Source organism: Psilocybe cubensis, chromosome 1 (assembly GCF_017499595.1).
Source record: "Psilocybe cubensis strain MGC-MH-2018 chromosome 1, whole genome shotgun sequence".
Lineage (NCBI taxonomy): Eukaryota > Fungi > Basidiomycota > Agaricomycetes > Agaricales > Agrocybaceae > Psilocybe > Psilocybe cubensis.
This window is the reverse complement of record NC_062999.1, coordinates 3,980,878-4,000,938: the sequence shown is the minus strand read 5'-3', so window position 1 is coordinate 4,000,938 and position 20,061 is coordinate 3,980,878. Positions and strand designations below refer to the sequence as shown.

Genomic DNA, 20,061 nt, shown 5'->3' with positions numbered 1-20,061 from the left:
GTAGAAAGTTGTTAATAATGACTGTACATTAGGACAAGTTGATTTAGTGGCTTTTTAGTTTGAAATGGAATAGGTTGAGGGTCTTACCAATAGCTAACCACTTCAACACAGATAGTGTTCTAGCTGCAATAAAGCGAAAATATCGAAGGGACTTGGAAGGAAGAAACCCAACCTGCTGAGTGTCTGTTGCTCCTTCTCTTATCCCCATTGAAACGACCGCCTGGACCTCAGCTAGTTTATTACATTGACATGAAGTCAGAGCAGTGACTTAAAACGACAATACAGATAAACCAACAAAATACATTGTGGTGGTATGATTAGAACTGGAACGTTGAAAGTGGGCATAAACGGTATTTCACTGTCTCGCTGTCGGAGGAGGCAAGAAACACCGAGAAATTTCGTTGACACCTGGTTTGCGCCGTCACGGGATTCAGACTAAACCAAACAGGCACTGGCAACTCTACGCGTCTCCTCTCCCCTTGAATAAGTATCCAGCACATAACAGTAATATTCCCGTTCATTCTTTCCTATGTCTACCTCTGAGGGTACCTCTACCAGCACGTTGTCTGCAACAGGTTTAAATCACGACGGTGCCATTGCTGCCGCACCTTCAACAATTACATATACTAGCACCACCCCTGATGCAGGCTTTGTGGTAGAACACGCCATCAACAACGGCTCAAATGACTCTACAAGCGCTAAAGGAGTCACAGCATCCAAGATTTACGCAGATGCTGCTTTGGAAACAAAAGTGGATGCCGACTCCAATGAGCCGAGGTGTGTGGTTCTTCAGCATGACAAGACTTCATATAGACCCCCGAAAGCGCCCCAAACCAATTGCACGGATAATACAACCGAAAATCTTTCCACCCTTCGGTCACAAATCGCATTAGAAATGAATGACGAGTTCATCGAGTGCAGCGTCGATGTTTTCTTCAAGCATTACCTTCCATTTGAGCCTTCAGAAGCAGCTGTTGAAGAATGTGTCCTGAGACTTCTCTGCAAGGATTATGCTCCTAATGGGGACGCTGGTGAGGGTTTCCGTCCCAAACAGGCTCCTATAACGCCTAGACGATGCGCACGGATTAACCCACTTCATAAACTTGACGACAACACAGGCCACCCCGTATTGTCGGAAGTTGTGCCGACGGTTGGGTACCCGGATACTCCTGGTCTTCGATTCACCGACTACATGAAACGGCCTGGTAGCCACGGCTCTGTGGAAAAGACAGTATTTGCTCCCTTGAAGACTATTGCTGATGCCATTGGGAGCTATAGCGAGACATGTGACGGCAGGGCTCGCAACAATTTCCAGTATCTCCATTGTCCGCAGGCAGTCATTTCATCGGATATAGGGAACTCTAAAAGCAGGATAGATGCCTGCTTTTCCAATGGAGGAAGTGATTTCCACACCAAGTATATTGCTGTACCTATTGAGCAGAACGTCTCCGCCGCCGACAGGGATTCAGTAAGTGTTATGCAACACTTTTACACATGCTTTTTGCCGACCTTTCCTTTAAGAACAACCGTCGGGTAGTATCAGCAAATGTTCAAATCATGAACGATGACGTGCGGCGAATGTTCACCTATGGGGTACGTAGAAACAGACTCTGCAAAACGGAATATTTCTCACTTTTATTGGTTTCAGATGACGTTTGAAGGCGATAAGGCGACGCTGTGGTATCACTGTCGCTCTCATTCTGCTGTTTCGAGACAATTTAACTTTGTCGAGGTACGCTGGTGTGGTTCTTTTGAATTGGCCAACATTACTGATTTAATAATCACTTTAGAATCCCAGATTACTTGTCAAGGTGTTCCTATCATTTCTATTTGCAACAGACGAAGAACTCGGCTACAATCCCGACGTCACTCTGGTCGAAGGCAAAAAGCGTCAGTACACTTTCAAAATCCCCAGTTCTGATGGGAAATCGGCCAAGTTCTACCGCACTGTCAAGGTACTTTCTGAATACCCCTCGAACAACATCTCTGGTCGCATGGCGCGTGTATGGTTGGTCGATCGGGTTGATTCTGAAGGCAATAAAATTGGCCCGCCTTGCGTCTTGAAAGACGTCTGGCTCTCCGTAAATACTCTCACTGAAAAGGAGATCCAGACGGCCATCTTTGCAGATATCGAAAAATACTGTCACCCCGATAAGCCAGATTACAACCTGGCATCGGATCCTCCTGAAGATTCTCCTCAGGATGCTCTCAATGCTATCAAGATGCGAAATGCCGAGCTCGTTAAATCTGGCGAATACAAACAGTATTTCCTCGAAATTGAAAGTGATCATGCTGGCAAGCCATCCAAAGCTGTTTTGGAGGGATGTGCTCCCGTCACACGCTTGTTTCAGAACGCCCATGCAAATAGGATCGCATCTTTGAACGAAAATTCTATTCCATCGGTGGGATCGACACCTTTTATAAAGAGTGGACAGCAATGCAAGCGAACATTTACCCCCCGTAAACAATATCGCGTCATCTTCAAAGAAGTCTGCGAACCCGTGGGTAATCTCCCGACTTTGGGGGAGGTGCTTGATGTGATCCAACAAACTCTTATTCGTAAGCTCCAACCTCGATTAAATTTCTACATTTACTTATGTATACTTTGTAGCTCTTTCGCTCCTGTACTGTGCTGGCTGGGTACACAGAGATATAAGCTCGGGGAACATTCTTGCCCATGAAGTAGGCTCCGTCTTGCGGGCTAAACTGTCAGACTTTGAATATGCCAAGAAGTTTCCGCTACCTAAAGATCATGAAGGTAGCGTTGATCCCAAAACGGTACTTTATTATTTTCCTCTTCTATTGGCCTTACTGTTTCAACCAAATTCCAGGGTACTCCTTTCTTTATGCCTGTCGAGATAATGCAAAACACCTATCTTTATCCTAAGACAAAAACCTACAGCAAAGCAGTATCGCGCGTGTGGGGCTTGAAGGAGGTAATGCTCAGACATCTCACCCAGCGGAAACAGACTAAGAACCGCAAGCGGACCGCTGTCTCGGTAGTCTATAACTTCCAACATGATTTAGAGTCGCTTTGGTGGGTCTTAGTGTGGTCTCTAACTGCACGTGTCGACCACCAACCTTCCAGGACGTGGGCCAAACAAATTTTTCAACATAACGACGTACCTACTTCTGCGAGGCTAAATTTTCTGCGGCCCTATTGTGAGGATCCTGACGAAAACGCGCAAGATCTGCAACGTATCATGCTCCCTTCAATCTCAGTTCTAAGGTACATTGTGGACGCGCTCAGAGAAGCTATGAATATCGCTTATTCAGAACGTGAAAGGGGTTATATGCTCAGAGACCCTTTGTCCTATGCTATCATTGTAAACCTCTTTCATTCCGCTTTCCAACCACTCCAGAATTTTCTCGATTCCTTCAAAGGCACTCCTCTTCTACCGAGCGTCCCCGGTGATGGCCCTAACTCTGTCGAACCCATGGACGCCCCTACCGCCCCAGGGTCTCCAGCCGTGTCTGTTGCTCCTTCTCTTATCCCAGGTCGAAAGAGACCCTATCCAAATATTGGTCAGACAGCACCCTCAGAATCTTTTCGACCAGGCCCGACTAACGAAGATATCGAAGCTACTCTTGACCGGCAAAGATGTAAGCGCGTGAAAACGCAAGATGATCCTATCTCAGGCGGTGGCTCAGATGCCGGAGACAATCCAACACCAGGAACTTTGACGACAGGGCGTCAATTCAAGTCGGGCACTAGGTCGAAAACCGGGGGGTCGTAGTTCATCTTGATGGAGATAAATAACGCCCTCAATCTCTCTTTTGATATCTTCACTTTGTATCATTTTATGCACTATATCCATTTCCTGCAATGGAGATTGTGGGAACAAATCTTCCTCCTCGGCCAAACGTCGAAAAGAAATTAAATTACTAGTTGATTCAATGTTATACATTTGCATGCAATCAAAGCGGCGACTTACTATTTAGTAGGAGCCTGACAATCATGATGGAGAGCATTGGGCCCTGAAAAATAACATGCTTCCATACATTGCATCTCTTAGCTACATTGTGGGCGTCTTATTAATAAAGGTCATCATGAACATTACTTACTCAGAGCGTGTATACGTAGAAAAGCTCAGAGACCTGTCGTCCTATGCTAGAATCGCGGACCTCTTTCATCGCTGTTTCCAAATGTTCCGCATGTTTAAAATTTCCTCATGGAAGGAAAGCTTGTGACGAGCGTCCCCCGCCACTTATGACCCTGAATCTGTCCAACAAGGGGCTGCTCTGGTGGTTACTATAGCTGTGTCTTTTCATTTCCCTCCGCTCCTCAGTTGAATTTTTTTTATTTAAACGATTGCAAATCCTCACCTTCAAACTTTTCCTACCACGTACGGGCGGCTCGGACGACGACATTGAAACTACCAAGCACACTGAAGATCTAGGAGCTTCAAAACGCAGGTTGAACCTAACACAGGGCTGAGTTGGTCGAAGACTGGAGATCATGGCTCGTAACTCTCTATTTTGACATTTCATGATTTCACGGCACATGTTTTCACGGTAGTTCATTCATTTTGTACGATTTTGTATATACTATACACATTTCTCAAATCCACAACCACTGGAATATCTTCAAAGTTCTATTCCCTTCGCTTCGGTTAATCAAACTGAGCTAAAAGATAAGATAAGATAACGATCACAGAACTTTTTCTCGGTGATAATATTTTAAACAGTCTCTTTCCCTTACCCAAACCATGCCCAAGAGAAAACAAGATTCAGACGACGATGGAAACGAATCTTCGTCGTCAGACATTGTAATTAGTTTGTAATATATATATATGCAGTTTACTGATGCTATTGTGACGCTCCAGAGCACTGTAGAGGTTTCCTTTGAATTCTACGACCCCAACCCCAAGATCGACTACCATGCGATAAAGCTTTTGTTCAAGCAGCTCTTTCAGCGGGATGTGGAACAGCTACATACACATGAACTCACCGAACTTGTGCTCTCGCAACCCACGGTTGGTACGACCATCAAAACGGACGGATTGGAAAGCGACCCGATGGCACTTTTCACGGTGCTCAATATGCATCTCCATCATGTGTGTACTTTTTGTATTTAGACCATTTCACTGATGGACGGAACTAATGCTGTCTGTTGACCTGGACTTTTGCAGCAAAATACTTCTATCAAGGCCATCGCCAACTACTTGTTGGCCGTGACGGAGGCGCACGATCCGGCGTTCCACGCAACTCTCAAAGCCCTGTTCTCACAATCCCAGGCGCACGTAGGCTTGGTGCTCTGTGAGCGGTTGAAAAATCTTCCCGTGCAAGTCGTCCCCCCAATGTACCAGATGCTGGCGAATGAGGTTCAATGGGCTAATGCAGATGTGCGTGGAATTTCTCGGTATATTCACCCTCGATGCTAACAGTATTTTTAGGGAGAGCCGTATCAATTTACGCATCTGTTGTTCATTTCTCGTGTATACCACCTCACTGAAGAGGAAGAAGCTATACTCGCCAACACCGCCTCCAACAGACGCGACAACTCCTCGAAAAAGCAGAAAAAGCACCGTCCTCCTCACGAGGAGAATGCCATGGCGAGACCTGCAGATGGAATATACCCCTACCACCCGGAAGATGATATCCTTATAAAAGTCCGATTCTTTGGCATATTTTGCTTCTTTTCTCATGTTGTTAAAAATCTGATGCTTTTTAACAGTCCGCTCAGCACTGGTTGAATTACCCTTACGTTGCTCCTTTACCACCACTTATCCAGGAAGAGCGAAAGCATGACACATTCGGTCTTGATGTTCGAGGACGCATCATTCTCGTACCCGGAGGGGGCGAGATGCTGAGAGAACTCGGAGCAAGAATGGACGATGTTTTCTCCCTTGGGAAAGGAGCCCAGTGATACGTTTTCGATGGCATGGGCAGCGACGACGGGCACTGCTCTCATTCGGATCTAATGAATGTTCAACCATTTTATCGGATATTGTGTTTTGGACACCTTGGGCGCAGCTCTCGTGACCTTGAAGTCATTCGCATAGCGTCCTCAAAGCCCTGTCGCCAACGCTTTGCAACACTACGACCCAAAAATAATACCATACCGGCAATAATATCGTGGACATGATCAACATCAGCGTTCTGGCCATCGAGAAAAAGCTTATCTACTGTCTTCGATATGGATAACTTGCGTGCATAATTTATTGTGCTGAGTACCCGTTGTGGTCTACGAACCCCTTTGTATTCACGGCACCTCAACCAATCATCCAAGGTTATCAACATAAATGAACATTCGCTGTATTTCTTTACTGCTTGCTTCCTTTCTTATACATGTAATCTGTCTGACAACATGCTTTTTTATTTCTGTTATCGAGACAGTTTTGGGTTACGGCAAATGAGTGGTTAGTCGATTGGGGTCCTTTGGTAGGTAGCATTACCATATCACGGGATGTGATTACCCGAATAATCAAAAAGCGGGCCTGCTACCGAACTGGATTCTCATGGCTCAAGATCCGCCCTTGCAAGTTCCAACCTGCTCGCGATATTGTTTATAATGGGAGTTCCGACTTGCATCGGTTCACCATCTCCCTAATTTTGTCATCTACTGGTCCCCCCACATCTTCATGCACCATACTAGTCATCTCTCTAAAATCGGACTTCGCCTACGCCTTTCGCCAGCCACCAAGAGGAACTGGAACCCTACTCAAAGAACATACAGCACCTCCCCGCCTTCTAGGAATGCGTGGCTAACGGGAAACGTGTTGGCACGAACGACTCTTTTTACAATCGCTGCGGCGGGGTCTTCCATCTTGCTAGCAAAGTCCATATACGCCGACCATGAATCCTCCGATGAGAAAGCTCCCCCGCCGCCACCGACGTCATTGGGATCCCTGATCCGTGCGTACGCTGTGTACTCGATGTGCTCTGTTCCGTCCCTCGTCGATGCCTCTCCGAAGATTCTATCCGTGCTTTCTTCTGTTCCTGGTGTTAGACAGGTTACTGAGGCGTTCGTGAGAGCGACTTTCTTCGACCAAGTACGTCAGTTTGTACCCTTGCAAGGTATCACTGTACTTATCAATGCTTTTCTGATGGGTAGTTTGTAGGAGCAGATAGCGCAGAAGAAGCCATTCCGTTACTACGCACCATGCGCGCGGCAAACAGAGGCGTCCTGTTCGCGTACTCCGTGGAAGTAGACGAGAATGAGGCAACCGGTGCCTCTATTTCTTCTTCTTCTGCTGAGACCGTGGACTTACCTACTACCTCTTTTGCTTCTTCCTCTGTTGGACAACAACACGCAGGACCAGGTTCAGAATCGATACCGAAAGCCCCGCCGTACAAACGCATTGTAGACGAGATGATACATTGTATTGACGTCGCAGCAAACTTTGAAGACGGCGTATACGACAGGAGTAACGGCGTTCATGGCTGGAAGGAGACCAACCGGGGGAAACGAACATGGGTTGCCGTCAAGATGACCGCCCTGCTTCCAGACGCGCACGCTCTGATCGCGCTCTCCTCACACATCGTCGCCTCCAAGTCGCGTTCAAAATCAAAGTTCCTTGGGTCCTCTCTCCCTGAGGATGCAATCCCGTTTCCTGGGGCTGCGAAGATTGAGGACTTGGGTGTGCTTTCATTGGCTTCACCTGCCCCTATCTCTGGTGATGATGATGCGGCCCGGGCACCCGTTATATCGGCTTCACAGATCCGTGAGCTAAGGGAGCTATACTCAAACCTGAGGAGGATATGCATAAAGGCGCAGGAACGCGGAGTGAAGGTTATCGTTGACGCTGAATACAGGTGCGTGTACTGAAGCATTTTTTCCATGTGCTTAACTGAAGTAGCATATTTTTCGTTGTAGCTGGTATCAACCAGCGATTGACGCGCTCACGTTGGCGCTAATGCGAGAATTCAACTCCCTCGATAAGAAGCAGTCAGGCTCTGCCCTTATACAACCTTTGGTGTATAACACATTCCAGGCATACCTCAGGAGGTATACATTTCTATATGGTTATTCTCTACTTTAATACTTACGCCACTTTCCGCCGCATTTAGGACACCTCAGCAACTGTCGCTTGCCCTTGCAGATGCACGCGCACATAACTATGCTCTTGGAGTTAAGCTTGTAAGAGGCGCGTACCACCCTCACGAAATCTCCGCGCATGAGGCAGCACTGGAGTTTGACCGCGCACATGGGGCTGCTGATTCGAGTTTCGATCGTGTCGCGACCATGCAGCGCAGACCGTCCCTTTCAATATCACCTGATATAGAGCCTCCAGTGTGGACGGAGAAGAGGGATACAGATGAGAGATATAATGCCTGTGTGAAGGTGCTTATCGAGGCCATCAAAGAAGATGTTACGAGGTCGAAGAAGAGGAGGCCTTCAAATGCCACAGATGCTCAGCTTACGACGATGGGTGATATTTCAAGTAACTTCTCTTACTTAAGAGGACGGATATATAGCATTGTTGGTGCTGGCTCTAGTCCTGTTTATTCCATATCCAAAGAGGAGCAGAGGACTACCAGCATGAATGCTACGCCACGAATTGGGGTACTTTTTGGGACGCACAACTGGGACAGTTGCGCTTTGATTCTAAAAGAGCTGGTTCGAAATGGCTTGGGCGTGGAAGAAGATTCGGGGTCCGTTTCAGAGTCCATTGGAAGGATCACCGTTCAGGAAGAAGTCGTGGAGAGAGTGGCCATTGGGCAACTATACGGTCGGGAAAAACCAATCGACTCTTTTCGGAGTTTTCTAACCTTATTATGTTTTCTAGGAATGAGCGACGACTTGACAGACTGGGTTGTCAATAGAATATCATCTAGCACTCCTTTTGTTATCAAGTAAGTTCATGTGCGAGTTTACATTGAGTGCTTTGTAGTTCTGATCATGCTTTAGATATGTCCCGTATGGTGCTTTAGCGGACGTAAGTTTCACAAATTATTTTCATCTGTATAGAAATCAAATCCATTGACCTGTATGTAGGTAATGCCTTACCTCAGTCGCCGCGCGATTGAGAACAAATCTGTGCTGGGCGACGGGAACGCCCAACATGAGCGCGACAGGGCGCGTCAGGAAATTAAGAAGAGAATTTTTGGTTGAGCGATGGTAGAGTATACTGCATAGACGGTCCGCGGGAACGTAAAGTAGACTCACGGCAACGATTTCTTTTAGAAAATGATCTGATGTAAATCTATAAGCGGTGGTATATGTATGTATATTACATTTTTTTGTTAGTGCACAATCGTTTCGAGTCGTCGTTCTGGGCGTCAAATAAGAGTAATGTTGGGTCGTAATGCACTCATCAACTGCGAGATGGCGATCGAGAGACAACGAACATTGTCGTTACGTTGCTTATGGCATTTTCCTTATTCTTTGCAGAATGCTTTTCGTCGATAGTGCCCTGTTCATGGTCTCCTTTTGCCGCAGATACTTTGCTGTCGTCGTTAGACCCTCGACGTCGTAGATGCTGGTCCTGTGTTGAAAATTTAGATGCGATTGGAGCCTTTTAAATTAATCCAAGATAACTCACGGTCATGAAGAAAGACAAGAACAGGCAAAGGCCAATGACAGGCGCGAAGTACACAAATACCCAATGAATAGCGTCATTGTAGGCGTTCAGAATCGCATCACGAGTTTGCGCGTCCAGGTCAGCCGGCATATTAGAAATGCTTTCGAGAAGACCCGTCCGCAAGGACGGTGAAAGAGATTCTGGGAGGTTTTTGCTGAAGAGATTGTTCAGGATTGCGTTTGAGGCTGCGAGGCCTAGAGCGCCTCCACTCGTGCGGGCGAAGCTAATTATTTACGTGTTACCGTAGAAACCTAACCATTGGTAAATGATGCTTACTTTCTTGTACCAGTGACGACGGCTCTGTCGAGTGGAGGCGCAGAAGCTTGGGCAAGTACAAGGGCTAGATCAAAACTATTATTCTCACAGATGACAATATCATAAATGACATTTGAACGCACTCGCTGTGGTAATTCGTCAATAAGACTAAATTTCCCAAGAGGAAAGACACGCACTTTGAAGTGTTCCGCCTACACCAATGCCTTGAATCAAGAGAATAACCACAATTTTTGCTACGCTAGTTGTGCGATCGAACACCGTCTGGGCGGCCTGGCCTACAAGCCAGATGCTAAATCCCAAAATAATCCACGGTTTGAGGCTATCCGTTTTTTCAGTGATGAACCCCATGGCCGAGGTTGAGAAGACTTGAATGAGCACCAGGGGAAGAATAAGGACGCCTGACATGATGGGAGAGTACCCCAATACGTTCTGCAGGTAGCTAGAAGTTCGGTTTTTGTTGAGAATTTTCAAAGTTAATTGTGCAACGAAGACGTACATAGGTGTAAAGAACATTCCACCATAGAAAATCATACCAACAAAAAATGTCTGCATTAGGATTAGGGATACGGTGGGTACTCGGAACCTGCAAGATATTACAGTCAGCTTTTTCAACCCTGCTGATGGAATAGTTTACACGTACATGTGTAATGGCATCACAGGTAATTTAGCATATTTGAATTCGACCAGGACAAAGATGACCGCCAGGGTCAAGCCGGTTATCAACAACACAAGGAACGTAGGGGACACCCATTCATACAAGGTTCCTCCTCCAGAAATAGGTACAAGGATCATCACGATGGCAGCGAGGCTCAACATCGACCCGAGCCAATCGATCTGCTTCAATTTTTCCTGAAAATATTGGCTGCTCAAACCACAAACATTCGAACGATGCAGAATCAACGCTACCTTTGCGCCACCTTTGACGTGCTTTAGAGGGAGAAGAATTCCAATCACGAGAATAGTGCACAATGTCAACGGCACGGTGAACCAGAATGTCCACCGCCATGACGCTTTCTCTGCGAGGGAACCTCCTATGAGAGGCCCGATTCCAGAACCAAGAGCAATTGAGATTCCCAAAAGGCCCTGATATTTTGCGCGTTTTTCGATACTGACAATGTCAGATAAAATTATCATCTTGTGGATCGGTTTAATGGATGGAATAGACCGGACTGGATCGAAAACTTGCTACATACCGTAAGTGAGTTAATTCCACCGCCGCCTATTCCAGCGATGGAGCGACAAGCATATAACCAAGCTTCGGATGTTGCAAATCCACAAAGAAGATCTCCAAATCCAAACAAAAATAGCTGATATAAGTAGTAGTCAAGGTTTTTAGTTTAATTATGACTGTGAAAAACGAGCTGAACGAACACAGGATATCAACACAGCTTTCCTCCCAAAAATATCGCTTAGGCGTGCCGTTATAATTTGGAAACCAGTGTTTGCAACGAGGAAAGATGTTCCAGTCCAACTTATACTGGAAATTTCGCGTTATATCTTCAGCACTCAGAGCGCACGCATAAATACGGAATGAGACTAACCTATTTCCAGCTTTGAGATCGCTGGCAATGTCCGGCAGCGCAGTTGAAACGGAAGTGGAATCAAGAAAACTAATTAGAAGAGCCAGATTGAGTCCAAGAAAGACCTGTCAGTGTTCATAAGCTTCAATCGAAGAACGCATACTGGTTTTCTATACTCACAATGAGCAACTGTATGCCGGTTAGTCGCGATGTCTGGTCTTGTATCTCCACCATGATGTTTGAAATCAAGAAAAGTAAAGGAGCAGAGAGGTACGAAAGCACTCCCCATCGCCGTCTTTTCAGAGGTTTATAATTGATACTGTCGGCAGGTTAGTCCGTCGTTCGGTCGGATGTCCATTCCGTTGTGTTCAAAGCAAATAAAACCGTGCCGGCTGAGTGTTCACAGACACAATCTATCGATCATTGAGAAGTATATTGAGTTTGGTCTTGAAGATACGTTGGAGTTGTCTATCAAAGTCCATGCAGAGCTAACAAAATCAAGTTTGACCCAAATGCGTCGCTCAATGGAACTTCCCAACTTTTATACATTTGAAATTGCAAACTTCAAATCGGAGTTTAAATACACGTGACTTGTCATCTGAATCCTCGGGACGATCCTGGCGGTGGCCATCGAACGTCAACCTACGTCAACGTTGATTAATGGACTCGTTTTACTGGAAGCCACGAAAGATTTAAACGTTCACGCTACACTATTGAACTCACAAATGCACCTTGATTCCACGGACATATACATATATTTCCAGGCCAATCCTCGACTTTCTTCTGCCTACTAAAGAAACGGGTTTTTACTTTTCCGATTGATGTACAGGATAAACTTCCAAAAGCTAATTATGTGTCGACTCACCTCACAAATTGCTAGCAGTTTCAGCGTATCCGGTATGATTACACTTCAATTCTCTCTAGACGCCTATATCATGATGCATTCTTACAGCATTCTCATGCAAGCTTGTTCTTCTTATCACTTTTGCAATAACCCCTTTTCAATTGCAGATAAAAGAAACGGCTGTTCAAGCACAGTTCAAGCGATTAATTACACCAAAACAAACACCTTGGCACTGTGTGGAGATATGATTGGCCTGGGGCAATAGATTTGTAATTGGTTCTTCATTCTCTATCGCTGGCTATCTAGTATCTGGTATCTATATGTCTTCTATTTGTTATCTCTCCTTATATATTATGAAACGCCAGGGTTCACAGCAACTTGATGTCTGTTCAAAGCTCCGTCGCGTCTTCATCCCTTCTCGGTACTATGCAGTCAACATTTGCGATCGCCGAAACGGACTCAGAAAGGGAGGAAAGATTGAATGGGAGGAAACGGCCTAGGCGAACGGTCAACGCTTGTGTAAGATGCAAGGCAAGGAAGCAACGATGCGATTTGCAGGAATTCGATCATGGACCATGCCGTGCTTGTAGGAAGTCCAATGTTGGTAAGTTAATTCTTCCTTCATCTGTACTGTGAGGATTAACGAAGTACCCAGAATGTTTAGTCACCGAAAAGGTGAAAAAGTCAGCATACCCCGATGACTGTGAGTGCGTGTCTAATTACTTTGGACACGTTCATATAATTTCTCTCTAGACGTTCACAGTCTAGAAACTCGGGTGGCTGATTTGGAGAGTCACCTACAGGCTTTGAACCCATCTGGCGGCTACGGCAATGATCACTGGGATCAATCTGCCAATTCTACTTCTTCATCCCCCATTGCATCAAGGGGATGGGAATCAACGACTGATGACGGCGGTGATGAAGAAGAACAAGTTGCACGAGGAATTGCACTTCTCTCCCTCCATGGTGCCGCAGAACCTCATTATGTCGGAGCTAGTAGTGGGTGGTCGTGGGCGAAGACAGTTCTAGGGTGGGTAACATTTGTAGATGTCAATTCATCGAGCTTGATGTTTGTTTAGGACGCTAGAACCTAATCGGCTCTCCTCAAACAGAGCCCACATACACCGATTTCGTGATCTTCCCGACTTCAGAAATAAGCGCAAGGCAACTCCGACGTCCGGCCTGCCTTGCATACCCTCACCTGCCGTTGCAGATATTTTAATCCGAGCTGTCTATGAACATATTCAGGCGCGGTATCCTTTCCAATGTTGGCGAAGTTTTAACGCCTGGCATGCCGATAGAGATAGGTATCTTGTAGAGGAACACAAAGTGGAGAGCGACCGGACAGCTGCTTTCTTCATTTGGTCAGTGTTTCTATGTTTATACATGATAAAAGCGTTGAATTTTCTTTCTGGAAGGCTGATGTATGCCACTGGAGCTCGCTTGCTTCAATCTACTGCATTGCCAGGGCTTCATGCACCTGAGGTTTATTACGCGAAAGCGATGGAATATTTGGACAACATTGTCACTCTTCACAATCTTGCCAATATCCAGGGTGCGTGATCAAACATTTCTCACCAACCGTTCCATGTCATTGATTTGAATGTAGCGTTCTTACTTCTAGCTGTGTACTCACTACGGTGTACAGAAGGGCCAAGTGTATGGCACCTTGTAGGTATAGCGTTGAGGCTGTAAGTTTTGAGCATCTGTTGTCTATTTGGCCTAACCTATGGCGGTTTAGGTCAATTGAACTGGGTCTTCATCGGAAAGCCAGTCGACAAGCAAGGTTAAGAGATCCGTATACCGTTGAACTGCGGCGCAGAATATTTTGGTCTGCCTACGGCTTGGACAGATTCATGGCTCTCAACATGGGTCGCCCCCTCGGAATTCAGGACGCTGATATTGATGTGGAGGTAAGCCTCTGAACTTTAATGGTCTTCGAAACCTGAGGCTTATATTTAGCTTCCCATGGACATCGACTTCGCCGAAAGCGACGACACTGCGTTGAGGGAAATGTCAGAGAAGGAATTGCATGCATCCACGGCACCATCTCCCTCCGAGGAACAATTTCGTATAGCAAAACCTATTACTACGATGACGTCTGCCTTGCATATCATCAAGTGTCGACAGATTGAAAGCGAGATACAGCGACTAATGTATCGGGTAGACCGAGTGGAGACTCCCCCTGAGATGGAGAATGAGGTTGCCAGAATTTTGGCCAGATTAGACCGGTGAGACTGTTTTCCCTAACCAACTTGAAATAGGATCGTATTTCTGATTGTCATTGATTAGCTGGAAGGCCAACATCCCACGCAAAATTGAGGGTCTCGACCCACCTTCTCCACCGTGCTGCACCCCTGAATGGTTTTTGTGGCGGTACTACGAGGCGACTTTATTTTTGCTGAGGCCTCTCACGATCAATGCCGACTCCTCTGACCCGCTACTATCACGTTGTGCTCATGCCGCTGCTGGTTCTCTTGAGGTATCGTTTCGGGTGCACAATCTCCACAGGCTACATGGGCTAACAATACTTTTCCCTTAGGCCCAACGCAAACTCCACCAAGTCCCACCAGTCAGCCTCTCCCTTTCTGCCCTCCACTCAGTCTTTCTGTCAGGTTTGACCCTTTTGCATTGCTTACACCTCGATCCCCGCGTCGTTACTCGTGCATCGGCAAATAAGGCCATACGCGCGTGTTCGAATACACTATTTTTGTATGCCCAGCATTTTGTCGCAGCTGAGCCCTTCCGTGATGCATTCGAGGATATGGCAAATGCCTGTTTGGATAAGGCGGAACAAGGTGATGGAGACAGCATGGGTATGGATATCGCCGGTGAAGGCCTTTCTGCGAGAATAGAAAAAGAAGTATCTTCCAAGCTCGACGTAGATCTGATAGACGCTGCCGACGATGTCAACGATGCTTCAATTCCGGGCCCTCTTTGGGGGAAGCAATTGGGCAATATGTCTAAGTTGATGACGGAGGACCAAAGAGAGAACTTTTATGTGCGTTTTCGTTTTTCGTTTTTCGTTTTTCTCCGTCAAGGGGAGGGGAGCGCTCCGTTTCTAATGCTTCTTCGTTCACAGGCCCTAGTTTCTTCGCTTGGATTCCTTACGCCCACTACTGACGTACCGACGAGTCCAAATTCGCAAACAAATTTCTGCGGTAATTCTTCGCCATTGTCGAATGTTGATCAAGATTCCAAAAGGATCTTGTTAAGCGCTCGGGATTCAAAACCATCTGCAGATATAAGATGGTCGCATTCCAAGTCGACGACAAGCGCCTCGATGTTCAGGTCTGCCACAAAGGTGCTTTACCAGGCAGAGGGTCCTTATTGGTGATTATAATTAAGTATTTATCTTATTTCTGTATCCAATATAATATGTATTGTAAAAGCTACTGTAGATTGAACAATTTGTAACAGTGATTTGTATCTCGAAGACATATCCGATTTGTAGTTGACTGTATGTCTAGTTAACCTGTTTATTTAGTTGAGCAACCAAGTCCAGCTTTCATATTTTTATGCGATACCTCCATTGCTCAGTGGGGCAACCCAAGAGGATGTGGCCATCATAAGTTTGGACGTCCGTGACTTGTTGTACGTGTTCGATAACTAACTAGCAAAACGGTAATTAATAGATGCCGCCGGTGTAGCTGATCTGCGGCAACTTAAATAAATGTATCCAAACTCCATCAAACTTGTGGCCGTACCGAGGGTGGTCCAGCAACTTGCAAGCGACTCACACTCGGTAAACTGAAAGGCTCGGACTCCGAGGGCACTGAAAATTTTAGCGGAGCATATATTCTATCGTGACAGTCCTGATAACACTGTAGACCTCATAGATAGATAGTATTGGAAACGGACGAATGCTTACAACTGTATGGTATGGTGTTTATTCCCGACACACTCAGACTGCCCTCGAACGCAATGGTCATTAACTTCCAAGAAGTTACAGATGTAAGACCAATTCTTAAAGCGTAGAGACAACGCCTAGTAATGACAATAACGTGCGTTGATCCATATGGTAAATATTCTGACTCGGATCCGAGGTGTTGAGGTACAAGTGTTGAGATAGCGTATGTTAGAGCGACATATCCGAGGAAATAAGGGAATTTGAGGTTATAATGTACCCTGATCCTTCGGGTAATTGGACAAATATGGCAATTCATGTTAGTGGCGTGGCTTTCACCAAAGATATTGATATACGCTCTAGCGCTCAGAGACTCTGAGCTGATCCTCGCAAGTAAAATCTAAACTAATTTTCATGGTTTTCTAAGTCTATTTATAGCTCGGGGGTGCAGCCTGTGTATGCCGTCGACAGATCTGGGGAGCATGAATCTCCGCAAATAGTCCCCTTATATGCAAGTCCGACGGCTGCCACGAGCTCTTTGAGAATGAAGGCAGTGTGCACTGTGCACTATGTTCAACAGTAATGGTAGTGATATGCCATTCGAGTTGGACGAAATCTCGAAGCTTAGTCAGCATTATGAGAGACTGGATCACGCGCACTGGCAAGTTCAACAGATGCAATTTTCAAAAGGGTTTCTCCTAAGGTTTTCCACAAGGATGTTGTACCCTTGCATGGATTAGGATCGAAACCAGCTTCACCGCCGGGCCAAGTTACGCCTACGTTACGACCACAGATTCAAGTCGTCAAGAACTTTTCACCGCCGGCTATCAGACCATGCATTGAAGACCACGAAAAAAAAATTTGACAAAATCGATAAAATTAAATCAATTGGGGACCCTTCAGGACAGAAATATCGATAATGGAAGGGCATGAGAGACTGTTAGATCAGAAAGTAAGGCTGTCAACAAATACCTGGTTTCTTGATTAGTGGGAATCTACTGATACAGAGGTAGTCCCATTTCGAATTCTATTGTTATACTCTTGTACGAAAAATAGATGCTGACCCACCTTCATCACGATAGCCATGCGAATGTACACTGCCCAGCCCCGAACTGTAGCAAAGGAAAGCTCCAATTCTAGAGGACATTTGTAATTCTCTAGAATGAAACGTTCAAACTCACCCAACAAAGCATCAGCGTGTAGGGCAATGGGGGTTGAATGTTGAAGACTCTATTAACATTATGGTTCTCCGATACATCTGCCTGTTTTCAAAGCTGTTTATTGGCATTCATAACAGTACGCTCCCCACTTTCAATCAAACTCCTGTTCCTGATTTCTTCATCTTTATTCGGCTGTTTCTTTTTGGTGGTTTGACAGGAAATTGCCGCCGGGACTCGTTTCTTGATCTTCCCAATTCCCATTACTGAATAGATGACAGCGATCTCTGCGGTACGGTACCGGACACTTGCGCAAGACCCGTCTATCATCCTATCATGTCGTGATGTTCCTGTAACACGCGGACAGATATTTGGCCATTTTCGTACCGGCAACTTGTCCGCATCTCGTCTCGGAGTATGCAGAGGGTACCTTCGCCTTCATATACTTTAAAGAGCATCCGAAAGGCACAGATACAGCATCGCCTTCCTCCTTTCTGCCATGTCCTCCACTGGTTCAAAGCAAAGCATCGATGATCTCAAGGATGAACGGGACTTCAGAGGCGATTCTGAGAAATTCGAACCCAAAACCGTCCAGGAGGAATATGGGGCCGCTTTTATCAAGAAAACGATGTTAGCCTTTCTATTTGCTAGCGCGTTTCTTGTTTTCAAATCGTTTACAGTCGCTTAATCGATTGGAGGATGTTACCGTTGCTCGGTTTGGTATACTCTGTCGCCCTCGTTGATCGAACCAACCTTGGGGTTGCTCGCACCGCAGGAATGCAGGAAGACCTGGTATGACCGTTGTATCAGTCAGCGTTCCGATTGACTAAAAATGCTTACAGAGACTCGACATAGGCGAGCGTTATAGTATCGCCTCCATGGTCTATTTTTTTCCATATACCTTGTTGTACGTAATTCATAGAGCCTCTTTCGAATGTTTACTGACTCCTCGAATGTAGTCAAATTCCTGGAAACATTATTCTCAGAATGATAGGTGCTCGTGCATGGCTGACCATATGCGTTGTTGGGTGGGGTGCTGCACAATTGGGCATGGCCTTTGTGACAAACTGGGGCGAGCTCTCTATCGCCCGCGTTTTCCTTGGTGCTTTCGAGGTACACTTTCTGTATACCTATACTCGTGGCTGTTTCTGACCTTTCTTTCTTAAGGCGGGATTATTCCCTTCTGTAGCGTTTATTATTACGACGTGGTATACACGCTACGAGGTTCAAAAGAGACTCGCAATCTTTTACCTAAGTTCCATCGTGGTCAACAGCTTCAGTTCAATCATCGGTAAGTTTGCGAGTCATTTTTCTGCACGATGTTGGGCTGATCTGGGGCTAATATATCAGCTTACGGAATTACCAAGCTAAAGGGGAAAGCGGATCTCAATGGATGGCAGTGGATTTTTCTTTTAGAAGGAATCTTCACAATCGTGCTGGGCATCCTTACATGGCTCTACATACCTGACTTCCCTGATAAGAGCCGCTTTATCAATGAAAAACAACGTGCGGTGCGTTACTGGCAATTATGATTCTGCTTCTTTTTGGGTTAATATATTGAACCGTCATTCTAGATGATTTTGGCTCGTGTAGAGGAAGACAGAGGAGACTCGGTTCCGGATGAAATGACGGGGGCAAAGGTCATCCTACATCTGAAGGACCCCTTGGTGTATATGTATGGTAAGTCTCTGATCTTTTTAACGTACCTCATGAGTTACTGATGCTGTGTTATATAGCACTTATGTTCATTGCCACTACAATGCCCGCATACGCAATTGCGTTTTTCTCCACTATCATCATCAAAGGGATGGGCTACTCGGAGAAAGCCGCCCTCTTGCTGACTGCTCCGCCCGGTGCCTTTGCTGTAAGTCAAGAATCAGCTAAATTCAGTCGTTTTCTCCGCCGATCTTCATTTGACTCCTTGATATCAAGGGCGTTTCATGCTTCTTCTTTGCTTGGCTGTCCGACAGGACTAAAAAACGTGCCATATGGATGGTCTTACAGAATTTTATCTGTATTATTGGTCTTTTCTTGACCGCTTATGCTACAAGCAATCCTGTGCGGTACTTTGGCCTTTTCCTTGTCAATGCGGGAGCGACGGGATGTGTACCCGGTGTTTTGGCTTATGTGGGTGCTTCTCTGAGTGGTAGTCAATTCATCATTTCCTTATGTCAACATCTAACTTCTCAGAGTGCGAACAATATAACAACCCACACCAAACGGTCTGTCCAAACTGCCTTCATCATTACAGCTGGTGGCATTGGAGGTATTATGGCCACGACTATCTTCCGACAGCAAGACTTTCCTAGGTGAGCTATTATGCGAGTGAGATTTTCTTGGGTTTTCGATTGACTTTTTAAACAAGATATCTTAACGGCTTGTGGGCTACCGTTGGCCTACAAATTCTCATGATAATACTTTTAGCTGTAACAACCTTTATTTTCACGCGTCGGAACAGACTTCGCAGGGAAGGTAAAGTCGGACCTTTGGAAGGCCAGGAAGACTTTTATTACACGCTTTAGAGTCTTTAAAAGACCGATGACATTGGAGGATAACTGAGCACGAATTTTCAACGAAGTATCCATGTAAAATATCCACGACTCTTCACAAGATCCAATCCACCATACTGGATTAAATGATTCCTCATTTTGTAGATTGTAGGTGTTGTATGTATGTTAGTAGTTAATCATAACTCTGTTAGTTACAAACACGCATGAGAAGATCTTAAATTAGCCGGAGCACTGAGTTGATTGACGCCCGTTGCCATGCGTTGGCGATGGACTCATATGCATACACATCCACGGAAAGCTGGATACTATTCCCTAAGACGATAGTTAACCGGAATTCAGTTCATTCTGGAAGGAGTGTGCCTCTCTATAAGAGACGACGT

At 45.7% G+C, this 20,061-nt stretch overlaps 6 protein-coding genes across 6 annotated transcripts; 5 read left to right on the top strand and 1 right to left on the bottom strand.

Moving 5' to 3' along the window:
* Positions 1-529: 529 nt before the first annotated feature.
* Positions 530-3,737, top strand: JR316_0001354 (uncharacterized protein; the record flags this gene model as incomplete). The annotated part of the gene is made up of 7 exons (XM_047887163.1): positions 530-777; positions 814-1,468; positions 1,522-1,593; positions 1,649-1,732; positions 1,791-2,559; positions 2,612-2,778; positions 2,832-3,737. 7 exons carry the CDS (start codon positions 530-532, stop codon positions 3,735-3,737), a joined length of 2,901 nt encoding a protein of 966 aa, XP_047754909.1.
* Positions 3,738-4,709: 972 nt separating this feature from the next.
* On the top strand, positions 4,710-5,869 carry JR316_0001353 (Protein bcp1; the record flags this gene model as incomplete). Its single annotated transcript, XM_047887162.1, has 5 exons — positions 4,710-4,769; positions 4,827-5,057; positions 5,133-5,345; positions 5,397-5,612; positions 5,678-5,869. The coding sequence occupies 5 exons, from the start codon at positions 4,710-4,712 to the stop codon at positions 5,867-5,869; spliced, it is 912 nt and encodes a 303-aa protein (XP_047754908.1).
* Positions 5,870-6,584: 715 nt separating this feature from the next.
* On the top strand, positions 6,585-9,058 carry JR316_0001352 (Proline dehydrogenase 1, mitochondrial; the record flags this gene model as incomplete). The annotated part of the gene is made up of 7 exons (XM_047887161.1): positions 6,585-6,995; positions 7,058-7,758; positions 7,820-7,951; positions 8,014-8,675; positions 8,733-8,799; positions 8,855-8,882; positions 8,942-9,058. The coding sequence occupies 7 exons, from the start codon at positions 6,585-6,587 to the stop codon at positions 9,056-9,058; spliced, it is 2,118 nt and encodes a 705-aa protein (XP_047754907.1).
* Positions 9,059-9,260: 202 nt separating this feature from the next.
* Positions 9,261-11,557, bottom strand: JR316_0001351 (MFS transporter M2; the record flags this gene model as incomplete). Its single annotated transcript, XM_047887160.1, has 11 exons — positions 9,261-9,431; positions 9,489-9,750; positions 9,804-9,867; positions 9,980-10,242; positions 10,300-10,386; positions 10,444-10,652; positions 10,710-10,937; positions 10,997-11,110; positions 11,175-11,280; positions 11,345-11,448; positions 11,504-11,557. The coding sequence occupies 11 exons, from the start codon at positions 11,555-11,557 to the stop codon at positions 9,261-9,263; spliced, it is 1,662 nt and encodes a 553-aa protein (XP_047754906.1).
* Positions 11,558-12,593: 1,036 nt separating this feature from the next.
* JR316_0001350 (Positive regulator of purine utilization) lies at positions 12,594-15,504 on the top strand (the record flags this gene model as incomplete). Its single annotated transcript, XM_047887159.1, has 10 exons — positions 12,594-12,771; positions 12,823-12,870; positions 12,921-13,236; positions 13,319-13,722; positions 13,777-13,858; positions 13,909-14,080; positions 14,130-14,398; positions 14,460-14,649; positions 14,710-15,168; positions 15,250-15,504. The coding sequence occupies 10 exons, from the start codon at positions 12,594-12,596 to the stop codon at positions 15,502-15,504; spliced, it is 2,373 nt and encodes a 790-aa protein (XP_047754905.1).
* A 2,166-nt stretch (positions 15,505-17,670) lies between these two features.
* Positions 17,671-19,693, top strand: JR316_0001349 (MFS-type transporter cnsO; the record flags this gene model as incomplete). The annotated part of the gene is made up of 11 exons (XM_047887158.1): positions 17,671-17,801; positions 17,852-17,963; positions 18,014-18,078; positions 18,131-18,284; positions 18,339-18,462; positions 18,522-18,682; positions 18,746-18,851; positions 18,908-19,035; positions 19,104-19,298; positions 19,362-19,480; positions 19,537-19,693. The coding sequence occupies 11 exons, from the start codon at positions 17,671-17,673 to the stop codon at positions 19,691-19,693; spliced, it is 1,452 nt and encodes a 483-aa protein (XP_047754904.1).
* Positions 19,694-20,061: the final 368 nt, after the last annotated feature.